General features: G+C 32.4%; 2 protein-coding genes across 2 annotated transcripts; one reads left to right on the plus strand and one right to left on the minus strand.

Moving 5' to 3' along the window:
* The first annotated feature begins 623 nt into the window (after positions 1 to 623).
* Positions 624 to 7,492, plus strand: LOC116116089 (calcium-transporting ATPase 9, plasma membrane-type-like). The gene is made up of 12 exons (XM_031402197.1): positions 624 to 812; positions 1,258 to 1,317; positions 1,565 to 1,729; positions 1,874 to 1,990; positions 2,352 to 2,450; positions 3,124 to 3,261; positions 3,958 to 4,058; positions 6,025 to 6,070; positions 6,189 to 6,323; positions 6,566 to 6,673; positions 6,765 to 6,856; positions 7,050 to 7,492. Exons 1-12 carry the CDS (start codon positions 672 to 674, stop codon positions 7,162 to 7,164), a joined length of 1,317 nt encoding a protein of 438 aa, XP_031258057.1. The 5' UTR covers positions 624 to 671; the 3' UTR covers positions 7,165 to 7,492.
* Positions 7,493 to 14,036: 6,544 nt separating this feature from the next.
* On the minus strand, positions 14,037 to 14,514 carry LOC116116082 (LOB domain-containing protein 23-like). Its single transcript, XM_031402189.1, has 2 exons — positions 14,359 to 14,514; positions 14,037 to 14,267 (listed from the first exon to the last, which is right to left on the minus strand). Exons 1-2 carry the CDS (start codon positions 14,512 to 14,514, stop codon positions 14,037 to 14,039), a joined length of 387 nt encoding a protein of 128 aa, XP_031258049.1.
* Between the last annotated feature and the right edge of the window lie 3,725 nt (positions 14,515 to 18,239).

Raw genomic sequence — 18,239 nt, forward strand, 5'->3', positions numbered from 1 at the left:
ATTTTTCCAGTTTTGGGAGATAAAAGAGATTAAACGATTTACCTATATTAGATAGAAGTAATATTTAAACTCGAGTCATGGATGTGTTATCCTTTTGATTGTTCTATGTTTAGGAATTGCTGTCATTAGTATTAGTTTTGTCATGACTTTGATGGGTTTCTACCTCTATGATTAATTGAATTATCAGCGACTTAATAGACAGAAATCAACTAGTAAAAGATGTAGAACAACAGATTCTAAATGTTAAACAGAAGATCCTTAGAATTTTCATATCCAATGATTTGTCGTGATAATATGTTGACACCTGGACATTTATATGTATCAATATCAACATGGTATATAACAGTATAATGTGTATAGGTATCAACATAACATACTGTGATAATCTGAGGGTTATTTTATTTTATTTTAATTTTAGTTTTTATATTCTTAAGACACTCATGCAGTCATGCTAGTCATTACTCTCTATTTGTGTTCTTTGGAAAGTCAGTGTGAACTAAAAATAATGTTAATATGATTTTATGTATGAATCAATACAGCAGATACATAAATGATGATTCTAATAATATCTTGGTATTGAAATCGTTTAAAACTTTTTTAAATAAGCTTTTGGAAGATGATTTTGCTTCTTAAATTCTTTGCAGGATTTTTTCAAAGAAGCTGTTGATGAAATGGCAGCGAGAAGCCTGCGGTGCGTTGCCATTGCATACAGATTATATGAAATTGACAAAGTTCCTTCTGATGAGGAGAGCTTAGACCCATGGGTTTTGCCAGAAGATGATCTTGTTTTGCTTGCTATTGTTGGTATTCAGGTATGCCTGATGACATAAGTTTTCCATTATACCGCAAATTTTTTCATCTTGGTGTTTAATCAGCTACATCCCTGTGACCTTAATGTGGATATCTTATTTTAATATTTATTTCTATTTTATGGAAGCAGGTGACCTTCATGTAAGATATAGCAATTTCCTGTGCTTGACATCTTTATCTGTCTAGGCTCATACTCCTTGTTTTTCCCCATTTTGTTCTGAATCATCTCTTTGTCTTATTGAAAAGTATTTCATAGGATGTGATCTCTAAACTCCAATCAGTATTGTATATCCTTTGGATCAGCTGTTATTAGAAAGATCTTTAGTTTAAGTTTGTTTAGACCTTGAAGGGTCCTTCAGCATGCACTTACTGGGTCCTTCAGCATGCACTTACTTTGTCCCCTGGTTTCTAGTGCCTACCACTGCCTAATATGATATTTATCTGTAGGACCCTTGCCGCCCAAGTGTCAAAAATGCTGTAAAAGTGTGCAAAGAAGCTGGGATAAAGGTAGCTTGTTATATCTCTTGATAATTTGCTTTCAAATTTAAATCATGTGAATAATCATTCCTTTATCTCTCTATGGATCTTATTAGATCTGAATTTTTGAAATGTCAATTGCTTGATGCTGTTTTATTCATTTTTTGGTTCAGTGTCAAGTTTATTGATAGTGATGCTGTTGAATGTAAAACTAAATTTGATATAGAAGTAATTAAATGAAAAATGTCTTCTGAGGCTCATGTGTTTGAATCCGCAGGTACGCATGGTCACTGGAGACAATCTTCAAACAGCAAAAGCAATAGCTTTTGAGTGCGGAATACTTGGTTCTGAATCAGATGCTACTGGGCATACTATCATTGAAGGAAAAACATTCCGTGATTTTTCAGAAGAAGAAAGGGTACAAATTGCCAAAGAAATAACAGTATGTCCTCAACTGTGTGAATTTCCTAGATCATGTGTTTAACTACATAAGCTTCTTTCCTGATAGTTATGTTCTTAATATGATATCACATATTTTTGGTTGGGTATTCAAGATGAATCAACAATTAATTTGAGTTTTGTATAGGTGATGGGGAGGTCTTCTCCTAATGACAAGCTCTTGCTTGTTCAAGCACTGCGTACGGGAGGGGATGTTGTTGCTGTGACTGGAGATGGCACTAATGATGCTCCTGCACTTCATGAGGTTTGTTGTCTTTGTGTCTTTTTGTTTCATGAGTTTGGCATAGCTGTGGCTTCTTTATCATATTAAAACTAGTGTGAGCATGCGTCAAGTAGAGTTGACAAGTGATATAGGACAAAAAAGAGAAAGATAAATTGATGCTAGACAAGATCAAAAAGGAGAGAGATAACAGAAAGAAAAGAGTTGAAATCATACAGAGAATTAAGTCAGGATTATTATTTTTTGTGACAGTGCAACTTAGATATTAAGACTTTTCCCTCTGGTGTTGTCTTTTATACCTTTAGTGTGCTCAATTTTTTATATCATATATTATATAATGTTTCCCTTTCAAAGTTGATTGCATTTTTACCGTTCTGTCTTTTAGGCAGATATTGGTCTTGCTATGGGCATTCAAGGAACTGAAGTTGCGAAAGAAAGTTCTGATATAATTATCTTGGATGATAACTTTGCTTCAGTTGTAAAGGTTAGTGTGCATTTGAAAGCCTATGTGACTGGGGATTGTATGTTATACTTTTTCTTATCTACTGTTGAATGGAAATATGAATTTTCTTTGGCAACTTTTTAATAGCATAAATTCCATGTTTGCCAGTTCAGTGTGAAGTCATTATGTTGCATTTATTTGGTTTGGTTTCTTAGCAATAGAATGTGTGGAATATAGTCTGTGGTCTTTAAATGTTGTTATTTCTGAGACCTCAACTCTAGCCTCTATGCAAGTGTACTGGATAAGTGAGGGGCAGAGTGTTAAGGCTCACTCGTCGAATTATAATCCTTCCTTATACCATGAAAAGGTATTTTATGCTTTAAGCAAATATGTAATGGTCTTTAACCGATGTGGGTGTATTAGTTTTTTGGTTTTATACATTTGTGCATTTTGAAATGGCTTGCTATAAATTCTGTCTTGAAAGGCTTCTCATATTTAATGTTTAAGCATTGCTTGCGGGTTCAAAGGCATTTTGTCCTATATGTTTGTGATATGTTGGACAAGTAGAAAGACAAATGGGTTTATGGTGTTAATATGGCTTACTTTTCACGTGTTTCATTTTCTTTATTTTTCCTGTTGGATCTGGGTAAGCAGCTTTTATAAAAATTTCACATATTTATTTACAAATTTGTATCTGAGGACTTTTTCTTTGTAGGTTGTTCGCTGGGGGCGTTCTGTGTTTGCCAATATTCAGAAATTTATACAATTTCAGCTTACTGTTAATGTTGCAGCTCTCATCATTAATGTTGTTGCAGCAGTATCGTCTGGTAGTGTTCCTTTAAATGCAGTACAGGTGATTACTCTGTCTTTCCTCTTCCTATCTAGGCTCTTTTTCATTTTATTTTTTTGATATGCCAATTCTTGAAAGCTAAATTTGTGTGTAAGATTTTGCTTTGAAGAACATGGTGAATTGGAAAAAATGATTAAATTTTTTAAAAATTTGAGACTTTTAGGCATTGGCAAATTGGTTTTTGGTTGTATCTGTACCTGCACTTGCTGATAATTAAAACATCCCTACTTTATTTTTCCACAGTTCTTTTATGACTTATCCTCCAAATTGTCAGCAGAATGATATTTATTATACAACCGCGGTATTAATTTATAAGATTAGAACAAGCAGTGAATGGTTCTTCTATTTCTTTTACTGTAACATGCTCTTAGTGCATTGAACTTCTAGAAGCAGGAAGAAAATGAGTCTTGAATTTTGTACTTATCTTTGATTTTTGTAGATTAATCTATCTTATGTGTGCCTTGTTTCAAGCCACAAAATTGTTTTCTGATTCTGCTTTTTATGTCTCTTGCTTAGCAAAGGTAAATTATAGGTTTCTTAGGATTTTTAGATATATAATGAAATCAATTACAGGACAGTTTAGAATCTGGATATGGAAAGCTCCAGTTTATCGTGTTTATATATGTGTAGATTCAGGTAAAATATTGCATTTAAATATCCATTTCTTATGACCAAATTTTTTTGCATTTCTTGGTACAGTTATTATGGGTTAACCTTATAATGGATACGCTTGGAGCTCTTGCATTGGCTACCGAACCACCAACAGACCACCTTATGCATAGATTGCCGGTTGGCCGAAGGTTTGAACTATTGATTGTTGCTGAATGTGCATTATTATACTTACATTAGTATATCATATACTCTTCGGTTTGTATCTCATGTGACTTTGTACCTTCAAAGATATTGTTTTCTACAATTAGCATGATTTTTGGTTATTGTTGATATATCTCACTATGGCCTCATATACATCAATTCACTTGATTTTACATGTCAATATATGTTTGGCGTTTTTAGGCAAAACTTGAATACCTTTATGCCTCTGAATTCCAGGGATATATATTAGTGATTGTTAATTGCTTACTGAAATTTATCTGGAGTGATGGCAGACTGTGTTTAGTCGTATTCATTAATCTTTATTTACCAACACTGGCTGTTTTTTCCCTCTTATGTTTGCATAATATTCGTTTGTGCTTCTTAACTTCTATATCAAATGTATTTTTCTTTGTCGATGTCACTAAACTTAGTATATTAATAGAAAATTGGACCACCTGTTTTTGACTGCATGTGATAGATTCGGGCGAGTTTAGTTCTACCACCAAAGTAATTTGTAACATAGGACTTGAACACAATGGCATGGATCAAATGTGCTTTTTTTGTGCAACATAAGACACAAGCAATTTGACCAGAGATTCAGAGAAAGGGAAGCCTTTTTGGATAGGAAACAAAATGATATGTATTGGTGATAAAAAGAGTTACAATAGTGGACCAGGTGTTCACAATAATAAAAGCAAAGTAACTCCAATAATATAGAAGCTGTACAATACAGATTTGAATCAATCTATACAAAAAATCCCAAGGCGATATAAATTGATAACCGCATCCCAAATGAGATGAATTAAGAAAAGTGGGGAATCTTGAAAATCCTTATAGACCGAGGCCCAAAGAGAAGCTTAGAATCGAATCCTATCCCATAAATCTCTAACTTCACCTATTTTTTTCTTCAAAAAAGTGAGCTTTTTCTTTCTTTCCTGATTACCCAAAAGATCGCAGAAACAATACAACCCTAAGGGTCTTGGCTCTCTCCTCTTCGGAAGGCAAAGGCCTTCTCCATAAGCAAGTCACCACAGCCTCTCGGGATTTAACCCAGATAATTTTGGCTTTCCTACATATATTAGCCCGTAAACTTGCTGCCACTTCACAGTGCAAAGATAAATGAACAATTGTCTTGGAGCTTTTTCTACACCACACAACCAACATGGAGTAGGTGAAAGTTAGACATCTCTCTATGCACAACATCAGCTCTATTTACTCTATAATGAGTGAAAGTCCGAGCCAAAAAATGAATTTTAGGCGGAACTTTAGTTTTCTAAATCATAATAAACTGCTTTAAAGTTTCATAATGACTTTCTTCACATAAAATTCTAGCATAAGATTTAAATGAGTATTTCCAAAACTCTCTAGGTTCCATACTCTTCTATCTTTGGTTCAGTTTAGAAAGTTTTCTAGTTTCTGTGTCATTAAGGATTCTATTAAAGTTTAAACTCCAATCCCAACTGAAATTAGAGGAGGATGAATCAATAAATTCTTTATTTGAAACATTCTTCCTTTCACACAATCTATATAACTGGGGAAGAAGTTCACAAAATGGATCATCTTTCATTCATTTGTCCTCCCAGGTAGTCTTGCCATTACGCACTTTAAGCTTTAATGTGTTAAATGAAATAAGAGAATGGGAGGTTCTCACATATATTTTTGAAGAACTGAGGGGTTTTTGGGACGCTAAAGGGGTTTGGAGGAGAGGATGAGAAGGAGGTGCTATGTTACGTTGTTATTTTGTCATTACCTCTCCTGTTTCTTCATTATCTCTAAAGCATGTTTAGGAAAATTGGAGTTTTTTCCTTTGTGATAAGCAATAAGGACTGTGGGTCTCTTGCAGCCATTTTTATCAAGAGAGGCGATGCTACCACAGTGATCTTTTTACTTTTGCAAGTCTTGATATAAATGCATGATATATTGTCTGATTGAATCTCTTTTGTGTTTTCACAGGGAACCTCTTATAACAAACATCATGTGGAGGAATTTATTTTTACAGGTAAGTGATTTCTTCTCTCCTTTATGGTTATGTTGTTGGTTGATTTTGTTAAATTACATTATAATATGGGTTTTATATATTTCTGGATGACCCCTTATCTTTTTTCTTGTCGTTGCAGGCCTTTTATCAAGTTACTGTGCTCCTCGTGCTCAACTTCCGGGGCACTAGTATTCTTCAGTTAAAGAGTAAGACCAGGGAACACGCTAATGATGTGAAGAATACTATGATATTCAACACGTTTGTCTTCTGTCAAGTAAGTACACTACTTAATAATTGTTATAATTTAAGGAAATCAATTTGTAAATCGTTTAGATGTTTTGGATTAACGCTTCTTTATTTATTTTTGGGCTGATTGTTCCGTTTTACTTATACAATAAATTATGGAAGGAAGAGTAAACCAATGCCTTTAACAAGACAATTGTAGGTTGTGTAAATCTATTTATATTCGTTCTAATTATCATTTGAAGCCTTGATTCGCCGCCACTGAAACTACAGATATTCAATGAGTTCAATGCTCGGAAGCCTGATGAAATCAATGTCTTCCGTGGAGTGACTAAGAACTATCTCTTCATGGGAATAATTGGAATAACCTGCGTTCTTCAAGTGAGCAGTGATTATATATTTTTTGTTTGGGCTTTTATGTAACCTATAAATGTGTTCTTTAAGATTGCCACTCATAAAATGTTAAAAACAGATAATCATCATCGAGTTTCTTGGAAAGTTTACCTCAACTGTGAGGCTCAGCTGGAAGCTGTGGCTAGCGTCTGTTGCTATTGGCGTTTTCAGGTGAGCTCAATTACCGGTATATGGTACCGCATAAGTGCCCCGTTTGAAATATATGTTTGAGGCATATTAGTTTTATGGTTGTAAATGACAATGTTTTTACAAGCTAAAATATTAGGTTGATTTTTGGTCACTAATTTTTCCATATGGACCATATTTATTTATTTTCTCACATTTATCTGTCTATCCATTTCAGCTGGCCGCTTGCTATTATTGGAAAAAAGATTCCAGTTCCCAAGACTCCTCTTTCCACGTACTTCATGGGGCCAATTCAGCAATTGCGAAGTTGTTTTCCTAGGAGACGATCATGAAGCTGTTTGTGATCGTATTATCTCGTTATGGTAGCTTCTGCCAAACAACAAAGGATAATGATGATCACTCTTAAACCCTAAATCTTAAACGCAGAAGTAGCAATGTGGGGTAATGATGGTGACAAAATTGTACTAGTGCATGATTTCAATCTTCCTGAAGCGTTATGAACCAGAGAATATCATGGCGGTGAAGTAAGTTTGTGGGAAATCTACGAATAATTGTGTTGATTTGGTAAAGATTAGAGCACTAACCATTATTCCTAGAAAAACTAATATCAGTATATATTAATTGTGATTCATTATTGTCATTTTTTTGTTTGTACTTTCAATTGAAAATAAGATGATTAACTATGTAAAAAAAAAAAAAAAGTGACTGTTCTCTCTTAAAAAGAAAGAAAATTGTGAAATTTGTAAGACGGATGCAGCTTTTATATTTTTTATGTTTGTGGATAAAGTGATTTTATGATTTTTATCTATAATTGTTCATTCTTAAGCACCAGTTATTTATATCACTTAAAATTTCATGTTATGATTGAATAAATGTATATGTATCTTGTGCATTTTTTATAATTTTAAGTTTTAACATATTAAGGATCGATGTAAGGATAGGCAAGGACAGTAAAAAATAAGGATAAGACTTTCTTTTTTCTGTTGATTTTATTACATGATTAGAGGTAGTGTTTTAAAACTCGGCCCAACCTAGTTTGTTTAATCGGCAAATATTGGAACTTGACTACTTTGTCGGGTTTTACCCTGGATCGATTTTTAAAACATTGATTAGATGTAATAATTATATTTAGAGGTGAGCGGTTTTGAGCATTGTTTTAAAAATCAGACCGGAAGGTAACCCGTTTTACTGGTCAGGTCACGGTTCAATCGGTCTAACCGATTAGACTGCGGGTTGGACCGGTGATGTCATCACATATCATGATGACGTCAGGACATTTTAAAATCATATTGTTATATACTAAGTGTTAACCTAACATTTCGAATTCCTCTTCCAGTAAGTTGAGTAATTAAAAGTTGGCCTCCCAATCATTACAACTGGTTTGTTGAAACTTTATTTGTATTACAACAACTACAAGATTAAAATATTTACAACACCCACGTAAATAAGTTGTGTAATGGCCTCTGTTTTAAAAATGGGACCGGACCGATCGGTCCAACCGGTCGGACTGACCAGTCCAACCGGTTGGACCGTGACCTGGGGCCTTCTCCGGGTTGGTTCACTCTTTTTAACTATTTAAAGTTTAAAATATAACAAACACACCCCTGATTATTACCATTAGTCCTTGAAGGTTTCAAATCTATCAAACACACCCCTAACCAAATGTAAATTGGCAATGACCTCCCCTTTTCTGGCGACCTTCCACCTTCCCTACTGTCGGAAACCACCTTCTGAGTTCTGACTTTCTCTGGCGCTATCACGCTTCATCTCCAGCCGCCGCGTGACGTTTTGTTGTCCACCTTCGCCGCGAGATTTTTCTTTCATTTCCCAGAGTCGATCGGCTTTCTCCGACATCGACAAGCTTCCTCAGCCACCGATCTACCTTCTCCCAAGCTCCCTTGCCGTCGTTCACGAAGATCCAGTCATCTCACCAAAAAAAAAAACAACTGCGACCAGTAACTTTACCACCGATCTGCCATTTTCCGGCGATGCCTCTACTTGCTAGCTGCCGATTCGCCCTCCCCATCATCCGATCTACCCTCCCTGGTGTGTCACCGCTGCTCTCCCAATCGATCGTCGATTTGCATTTGGCCAGGGTTGTGTTTGCTAGATTTCAAATCTTTAGGGTCTGATGGTAATTATTAGGGGTGTTTTTGTTAGATTTTAAACCTGTCAAACCATCGGTTTAACCAGCGGTCCAACCGGTTGGACCGGTTGAACTGTGACTCGGCCATCAGAGCGGTTCGCCCTCCGGTCCGGTTTTTAAAACAATGGTAATGGCTCCAAACTGGGATTGTACATTGTCCCCAATTCTTTACACTAAAGCATGGATAGTTTATGGCTTCCAAATGATAAAAGGGATGAGTAAAATTTCAAAATCTGGATTCACACTATTTCAAAACAAAAGCAAAAATGATAAAATAAACATAAAGCAGATCTTTTTATTTGCATATAAAAGTTATACAGTGGCTTGAATTCTAGTTCTAAAAATGCTTCTTATTAATACAAATAAAATTATATGACAACCAAGGCAAAAATAATTCATAAGTTTGGAAATCACAGAGCTTGAAGGACATTCGAAGATACACCTTCAAATGATTGAATCCATATGGCAAAATGTTACCAAAATTCACAAACAATCCATTATCTGTAACGCATCATTCAGAAAGGGTAATCTAAGAGTACTAAGATTGTAATATATACTTCCCATACATCACTTCCACCCAAACACCAACAGCACCAAACAAAGTCAGAAACAATTCCATGCCAAAAATAATCTCCATAAATCACTTCCACCCAAACAGCAACAGCACCAAACAAACGGTTGCTTAAAAATTGTACAATAAAATATCCAGTACTGCCCAAATAATGGGGTGCGAATTCTGTTAGGAAATTGTAGCTCAAATAGTCAAACTTACTCTCTATTAAAAAAGGACAAAGAGAAAGCACACATTTTAGATTTCACAGCAAAGGTCCCGAAGATTACAACTCACCTTGAATCAAATTGGATTGTCAAGACATGCATGCCAATCAACCTTCATGCGTAGGAACGTGTCATCGATTTCCGGCGAGGAAGAAGTGCGTCGTCGCGATTTTTGGCGAGGGAGGAACGTGTTGTCGCGATTTCAGAGACTGGAGTTGCGATCAATTTCAGCAATGAATGGTTGCGATTTCAGCAAGGGATGGTTGCGATTTCAGCAAGATTGAGTTTTGATTTGTGATATTTTTCAGATTTTCGCGATTCCATTCAAATTTTTTTCAGAGTTTTTTGCATGTAGAGGAACTGAGGAAGAAGAAATGCGCAGCGCAAAGGGAGAAAGTGAGAAATTTAGGGTTTTTTCATTTTTCAGATTGGGCCAGTTTTTCTTGCGGTCCGGTTGGACCGGCGGTCCAGCATTGTTTACATGGTCCAAAGACGGGTTAAAACGGTTTATTATACAATAGCGGGTTTTATGCTGACTCGAATCGGACACGTGACCGGTTCACGGTCCAACCGGTTGGACCGGCCGGTCCGGTCCGGCTTTTAAAACAGTGGTTTTGAGTGCCCTGTGTCGTTTGGGGGAACCAGAACCTGCAAGTTTCGGTTCTTTGATTCTTAGAATCGGAACCTGAAATGTAGGTTTTAGTTTCTTAGAGCATCTCCAAAAGACTCTTTATATGACCTAAACTCTTTATTATAAAGAGTTTATCTATAAAAACAAGAGTCCAACAGACTCTTTATTCTTTAAGTATAAATTAAAGAGTGAGTTTGACTCTCCACATTTAGAGAGTTAAATTTTACTCTCTATTTTAATTTTAAATAATAAATTGCAAGTTTTTATACATTTTATTTATGATTTATCTCTCCTATTAAGTTTCTTTCTTGAAAAAACATATTCTCTCTCCTAAAATTTAAAAAGTCTATTGGATTTGAATAAAATTTTTGTTCTTTATATCTAAAAATTAATAAAGATGCTTTTTATTTATATGAAATATGTTCTTTAAAATAAAGAGCATAATTGGAAATGTTCTTACCTGAGTGCCCTGTAAAAAATCAGTTACGCTTGTATTAGTTTAAAAAATGACAGACACCTTAAAATTTTACAAATACATACCTGACAAATTAAGAAAACCTTAAAATTGTAAATATATATATTTTACAAAGTATAGTTATGGAATTAATTTTGGGTACTAAATTTTAGTAAACTTCATTATCCAAAAATACAAATATTATATAATATTATAATTTCTAGAGTGAATAAAGTTAAATTAACATTAATTGTGAATTTATGACAAAAGAATAAAATTTAATATTAATATTAATATGATTTATGAATCTTTAATTAAATAATTAGTATCATTCTAACTTTAAGTTTGTTTAATCCATGACTCATAAGGCATGAGTTGTTATACTATAATGTATTAATCATTTAATTGAGTAATATAATAATTTAGTAAATTACTAATGTTTATAAAACAATGTTATAATTAATTAAATTTCTAATAATTTAATTAAATAATGTATTAATGTATTAAATTACTAATATTTATAATGTAATGTTATAATTAATTAGTTAATTATTTAACTATAATGTAATGTTATAATGAACTAAGTAATCATACTATAAATCTATAATATAATGTTATAATTAATTAAATTTTTAATCATTTAATTAGGTAATGTATTAAGAGTAATGCTACAGTTACCGACGGGTGTGCACCGAATTTGTGCATCGAATGACGTGGCTAAATCCTGACCGTTTAAATATTATCAGTTAATATTAATCAATTGTCAGGATTTTGCCACGTCATTCGGTGCACAAATTTGGTATAAACTTTTCGGTAATTACTTTATCATTTTCCATGTATTAGTATAGTAAATTACTAATATTTATAATGTAATATTATAATTAATTAAGTACTAAAATGTGATTTTATAATTAATTAAATTTCTAATCATAATGTAGTTACTATTGTTTATAATGTAATGTTATAATTAATTAATAATTAGGTAATCATTTAACTAGTAATGTACTAACGTTTATCAATTTATTATATATAATTAATTAATTACTAATTTATTATAGATATACTTAGAACTTGATAATTGAAGTAAATAACTAAATATTATTCAATCAAATATATTATTTTATTCAAAAATAATTCTTTTAATAACATTAAAATACTTTTAACTGGATCCTGATTCCAATTATAATTTATATGCTTAATTAATCAAAACTTTAATATTATAATATATTAAAGTTTTTTATATGTAAAAATTTTAATATATTAATTTGATTAGGTTATTATAATATATTAAAGTTTTTTATATGGTGAAATATATATGTATAATTAATTGTATATATATTTGATTAGGTTATTGTTATTGTTACACTTTAATTTTTTATATAACATTTCATCCCATTTTACCATTTTAAATTTTTTATATGTAAAATTTTAAAGACCCCCAATTCTTTACTGATATTTCATTTGAATCCAAGTTCCAATACAAGTTCCTACTCGAGTACTCGGACTCGGTTCTAAGACAGGTTCTATTCATGGCACCCGTTTTAGGTTCCCATCACAGGTTCCGGTTCCGGTTCCGATTCTTGCACATATAGGAATCAGAACTGGACCTGTATAGTAACAGTTCTAAAAAATTGGAACTAGAATCTACCAGCACAATGTCGGTTCCGGTTCCGGTTTTACCGGCTACCCATGCTTACCCTTAATTATATTGCGATTTTTTAGTGTCAATATAATAAAAATAAATAAATAAATAAATTACATAATTTTAAATAGCCAATAGTTTTTTCTTTTTAAGTGTTATATGCAATACAATACATTGTTATTATATTATATGCATGATATGAAGGAAACATTTTCTTTTAGAAAAATTCGTTTAACGATAAGGATGAACATTTTACAATTCTATAAGAAACTACCAGTTATAGACAAACTCACAAAAACTAAAGGGCGGCAAAACACTTTCTGTTTGTTTAGTTCTTTAGAACAGTATTCTATTCTGAATAGGGTTTAATAAAGTGTGATATGGTTTTGAGAATGTATTTGATACATTTTCTGAAAATATTTAGATTATTTTTAACTAATTACATTTGTTAATTTAGCTAAACACCTCATACAATAAAAATTTATAAATTAACAAAAACACTCCTACCCACCTAATAATTGTCGGTAGTCGGCCACGACCGCTAGACAATGGTCGGAAGTCACCAGAATGACATGCAACCAGTTGGATCTAGCCGTTGACGGCGATTATATTTGGCCAGATATTGTTGTCAACGGCCAGATCATTGGTCAGATCCATGGTAGATCTAGCTGAAAACGGACATATCGGCGTACAACCGGCCAGATCCAGTCGATCGTGTGTCGTTCCGGCGACGGTGACGATGGCTGCTAGCAGTGATAGTGGCTTGGGTGAGTGGGGGTGTTTTTGTTAATTCTAATACTTTTATTGAAAAAGATAATTGTTAATGTTTTGAGTTAAATAGAATAGGATTGAATTTTGAAGAATATTAAAACAAACATATTTATCATTTTTTAGGATATGATAGTAGAATAGGATGGGTTAAAAATAGTGTGCCAAAAGCAGCATATCTTAAAATTTAATTAGAATTAGAGATTTGATTAATTTTTATTTTTCAAATTGTCACTTATTTTTAGAACTTTTCACTTAATAAAAAAAGCGAAATTTCCTAACCTAATTTTGAAATCGGAATACTTTTGATACATACATAAATTTAATTACCTAAAATGCTTCTATATCATAGCAAGGAGATTTAATTTATGAGTAGTGTTATTTAAGCACCAGTGAAACTCTATTTGAGCCCTATTATTATTACTTTTTAAAATTAAATATACATTTTAAGCTGAAATTACCAAAAAGGATCTTTATAAATAGTTAAAAGTTTAGAGAAACTGTGTAACTTTCTTTTTGGATTTTTTATTCGCATCTAACTCTATATGAGATGAAAAGTGAGGAGTAAACTGCAACACTGTTTTCATAAAAAGGTATTAACATAGATGGTTATCTTAAATACATTTTAAAAGACAAAAATTTAGTTTTTTGCTTAAAGCATAAACAATATATTCTCTCATCATGTATTGATTAGATTCAACCACAAGATTTTGCAATCGGATTTGGCTTTTATTTACTTTGAAATAAAATATATATGAACACATTCTTCACAGTGAAGTTACAACTTCATAAGTTGAAGTCATCTTGGTGTTGCTGCAACTGCTGGTGTTGAAGTGGGGCATTGTAAACTGCAATTTCACCATTTATCTTTATTATCTCATTCTGAACTTCCATTATTTGTTGTTGATATTGATATATTATTCCAACACTTCCATAAACTGGATTTTCAACTCTTAAATATGCTTCCATTGCCATGCAATCTGCTGTCTCCCCTCTTAATTCCACTGGAAGTTGCTGCTTCATTTTTAAATCAAATCAAAGCATCGAATTAGCAAAACTATATTTTATCAAACAAACCTACATAGATATAACTTAAAAGTAATGTTACCTGTAGCATTTTTGTAATGTTGCTGGCACCGAAGATCTTATGAACCCACGAAAATCTCTGAGGATTATTTGAAGGAAAATATGGTGCTAAAACACAATCTTGAGGGCATTTTCTTCTCAAAGATTTGCATGCTGCACATCTACTAGAATTTGACATTTTAGATTCTTTGATATGTTTTCCCCAATAATTCTCTCTAAATCTTTCACCACAATTATTCAAATATCTTTGAATGGTATCTTCTCAAACATTTGATTCATGATATATATAAGGGATATATACTTGACTTGATTAGAATTGATCTAATATTGGAAAGAGAGCAACGGCTAGTGTGTTTTTTTTTTTCTTAAAAAAAAAAAAGAAAAGAAAAATAAGGAATTTTTTTTAAGGCAAGCTGGCAAGATTTCCTGAAAGTCAAGATTTTAAATTTTCAAATCGGATACAAAGGTAGCAGCCGGCTAAGTTTATATGAGTGAGGTACGATTTACATATGAAAGTAAATCTTTATGAAAAATTATTAGCTATTTAGTTTTTTTTTTTTTTTTAAATGTAATAGTATGGAGATAATTTTGACATTTCAAAACTTAAAATAAGCTTGAAAAGAGATGGAGATTAATGGTTATGTATATAGTTGTATGTCTTGCTAAAACATTTAGAGGTTTAAAATTGAGTAAATAATAGATAAGTTTAATACCGTATGATTGAAAGTTTATTTACTTTTGTTATATTATTATTTTGAAATATAGTATTACACTATTTTATATTGAAACCTTTTTTTTTTTTTCGTGACCAAGGTGTCCTGCCAGCTTGTACGCATCTCAACCTATATGCTTTAAATCAATACTAAATCCTCAACCTGCAAGATTAATCTCAGATCATAACAGAAAATGCAAGAACAAAGAAAATCACACAACATAAGATCTATCGTGGTTCGCTTATTCAATATAGAACAAGTTACATCCACGTTGAACTCTATAATATGGAGTTCGTTGCACTAGGATTAATCACTCCAAAGATTATAGATTACAGACCAATCTCCTTCACTGTCAACCAAAGATTCACACACTCATTCACTTCTTTTTATCCCGCAAATCCTAACACTAGAGTACTCTATGCCCTTTAAGGAACACCTTGCCCTCAAAATAAGACTCTAGAACGATTTACACAGAGAAGAACCAGAATGAATCACAAACTCTAACCTAGGTTACACAAACGTATTTATAGAGAAAAGAGAGAAAACCCTAACACACGAACAGTTGCCAAAATGCGTGAAAAGGTTCCCCTTTTGTACTGTTGACTTGTGATTGAATTGGAGCCGTCAGATTCTCTTTAACTTTGATGACTGTGATTGATTTGGACTAATAGGCAAAACGACATCGTTTTTTTCCTTGGCCTAAACGACGTTGCAGGCTTCACTTATTTAACACTATTCCTCATGACCTAAAGTTGTCGACCAATTAAACCCTTCAGTGATCACTCCTATTAGGGTTTATAAGGACTTGATCTCAGAAACTTAAGAAACCTCATTTTTGTATTTTACAGTTACTGAAATATAGAGTATTGTTGGTTAGCTACTTAACATGAATAATATACTGTGGCGTGCAGCTCTAAAGCTGTAGTCAATCATGATTAAAAATAAAAAAATAAAAAAAAAAGCCAAACAAAATAAATTTTGATCATAATTATGTTACATTGGACGAATAAACAATACTATAAACTTTTAATTTGTGAGTCCTAGGTATCAAAATCAAATACGCGAATTAAGTATTTTCACATTTCGATGAAATTTCATAGGTAAAAGACACAGATAAAGATTACAGAAAGTGGCGATAGTAAGAAGGATACAAAACAAAATTAGATTAAATAATCTTTTATTTGATTGTGGTACTACTAATCAGTTAATTGACACGGGTCAACTGCATGAAGAATACTCCGAAAAATATAATTAATTAATGACAATTGGAGAATGATATAATTTACTATTAGATTTAACCCAGGAAAAAAAAAAAAATCATTTAAATAATCTTTTAATTGATACATCAAGTGTTTTTGACAAATTTCTCAATATAAACTTCTCAATATTTCACAAGACAAAAATATTAAGATTTCATTTAAAGAATATAAATAGGTATAAAATCAAGTAAATTGAATTTATTGTCCTTAATAAAAATAGCCTGAATATGTTTTTGCCTTTCAAAAAGCTAGCTTAATCTCGCCTTTATCTATTATGATCTAGCATATTTTAATTAGTGTTTTCATTAAGATCTACACTAACTATGTTTGTAAAATTAAGCTTAATTTAGACTTATATGTTAGAGAATATGTTTTTTTTCATTCTTTATATTTGTTTTGTTAATGATATAAATAGTTAGTCATGGGTATAACTTAGTGTTATATATTTCTTCTAATTAAAAATTTGACATAGTAAAAATTAAAATTAGTGAAATCACTATGCATAATGCCGAAACAATAAAGATAGATGATTGAAACCCGAAAACAATAAGTGATACAAAAAAATGACCATGAAGTTATATCAAGATTCAGATACTGGATTAGATAAAAAAAAACCACACAAGATTATTAATATTTCATTCAATATAATAATAAAAAACTGCTCATGTTACGGTTGAACCAACCTTTTTATAGTTTTCCTACCCCTAAAAAGAAAAAACTTAATCGGAAAAAGCAAAGAAAAATAAAAATTAAACAATTATCGGAAAAATTAAAATTGTCCAAGAACTTCAGAAACTTGCAAAAACACTCCTAAAAATACGAAAAAGTCCAAAAACTCATCTAAACGATTCCGAAAGGCTAAAAAAAAAATTGACAAAACTCGTTCTTTGCGAGTTTTTCCGTTTGGGAATACCCTGCCGCAGTCTGACCTTGTCGATACTGTTCATCCCGTGGGGCCCCTGCATCAATGTATGTCAAAATCCAAATGTTTTTCATCATCATGACGAAGAGAGTCCAACATTGTTTAGTTACTTTTCATGCTGTATAAAAGCAGCTGAATGGAAGATAAAACATGCATTATCACCATAACAAAAGCAAACCAAATATTTCTCAGTCTTTGTTTTATTAGTTTACGTCTTTGATTATGGCCGAAGCTGTTGTTTCCACCATATTGGTGCAAATTAACAACCTCCATTCTTCTGCAACAAAATGGAATCAGATAAAGTAGGACTCGTGGTGGGCGTTGATAAAGAAGTAATAAAGGCTCACCAGCAATCTCCAGGCTATCAGAGCCGTGGTGGATGATGCAGAGAACAGACAAGTGAAGGAAAATGCCGTGCGAGAAGGGAAAATATAGTATTGAAAAGCATTCGATGTGAGAATTATATCCTTCCAAAATCACAATTTTTTTTGAGTTATAGGTTATACAATTTTAAGAGGAACGTGATTTCATGTTTCATAAGTTAAAAGGAATTTCATCGTTGATAGAGTTAGATAGGGATTAAATTCAAAGAAGAAAGTTGTAATTTTTATCAACTATTATTACTTAAAATGTCATTTTTGGTAATTAACTCTAAAAAATACATTTAGTTTTAAAATTAAATTTTCGTCTTATGAGTTATCACACCCCAAAAATTTCATAAATGTCCATCGTTCTTTTTTTTTTTATTATTATTTATATATATTTTAAAAGAGTTTGTTATGCCCAAGAACCAACGCTGGCATAAGCATACGTCAGCAGAAACCAATCCGAATTCAGGAAGGTTTTTTGTCGTCTGGATGCAACCACATCCCGCTAGGACAAGGGGCTAAGGCCATTGTTAGTGAGGCAGGTGAACACCGGGCCTATGAGTGGCTGGAAATTGTCCACTACTGAAGCCATATACGATTTAAGGATATATCTCTCGTGCAGACAACCAATGGGAAGCGAG

Source organism: Pistacia vera, unplaced genomic scaffold (genome assembly GCF_008641045.1).
Source record: "Pistacia vera cultivar Batoury unplaced genomic scaffold, PisVer_v2 Contig760, whole genome shotgun sequence".
Lineage (NCBI taxonomy): Eukaryota > Viridiplantae > Streptophyta > Magnoliopsida > Sapindales > Anacardiaceae > Pistacia > Pistacia vera.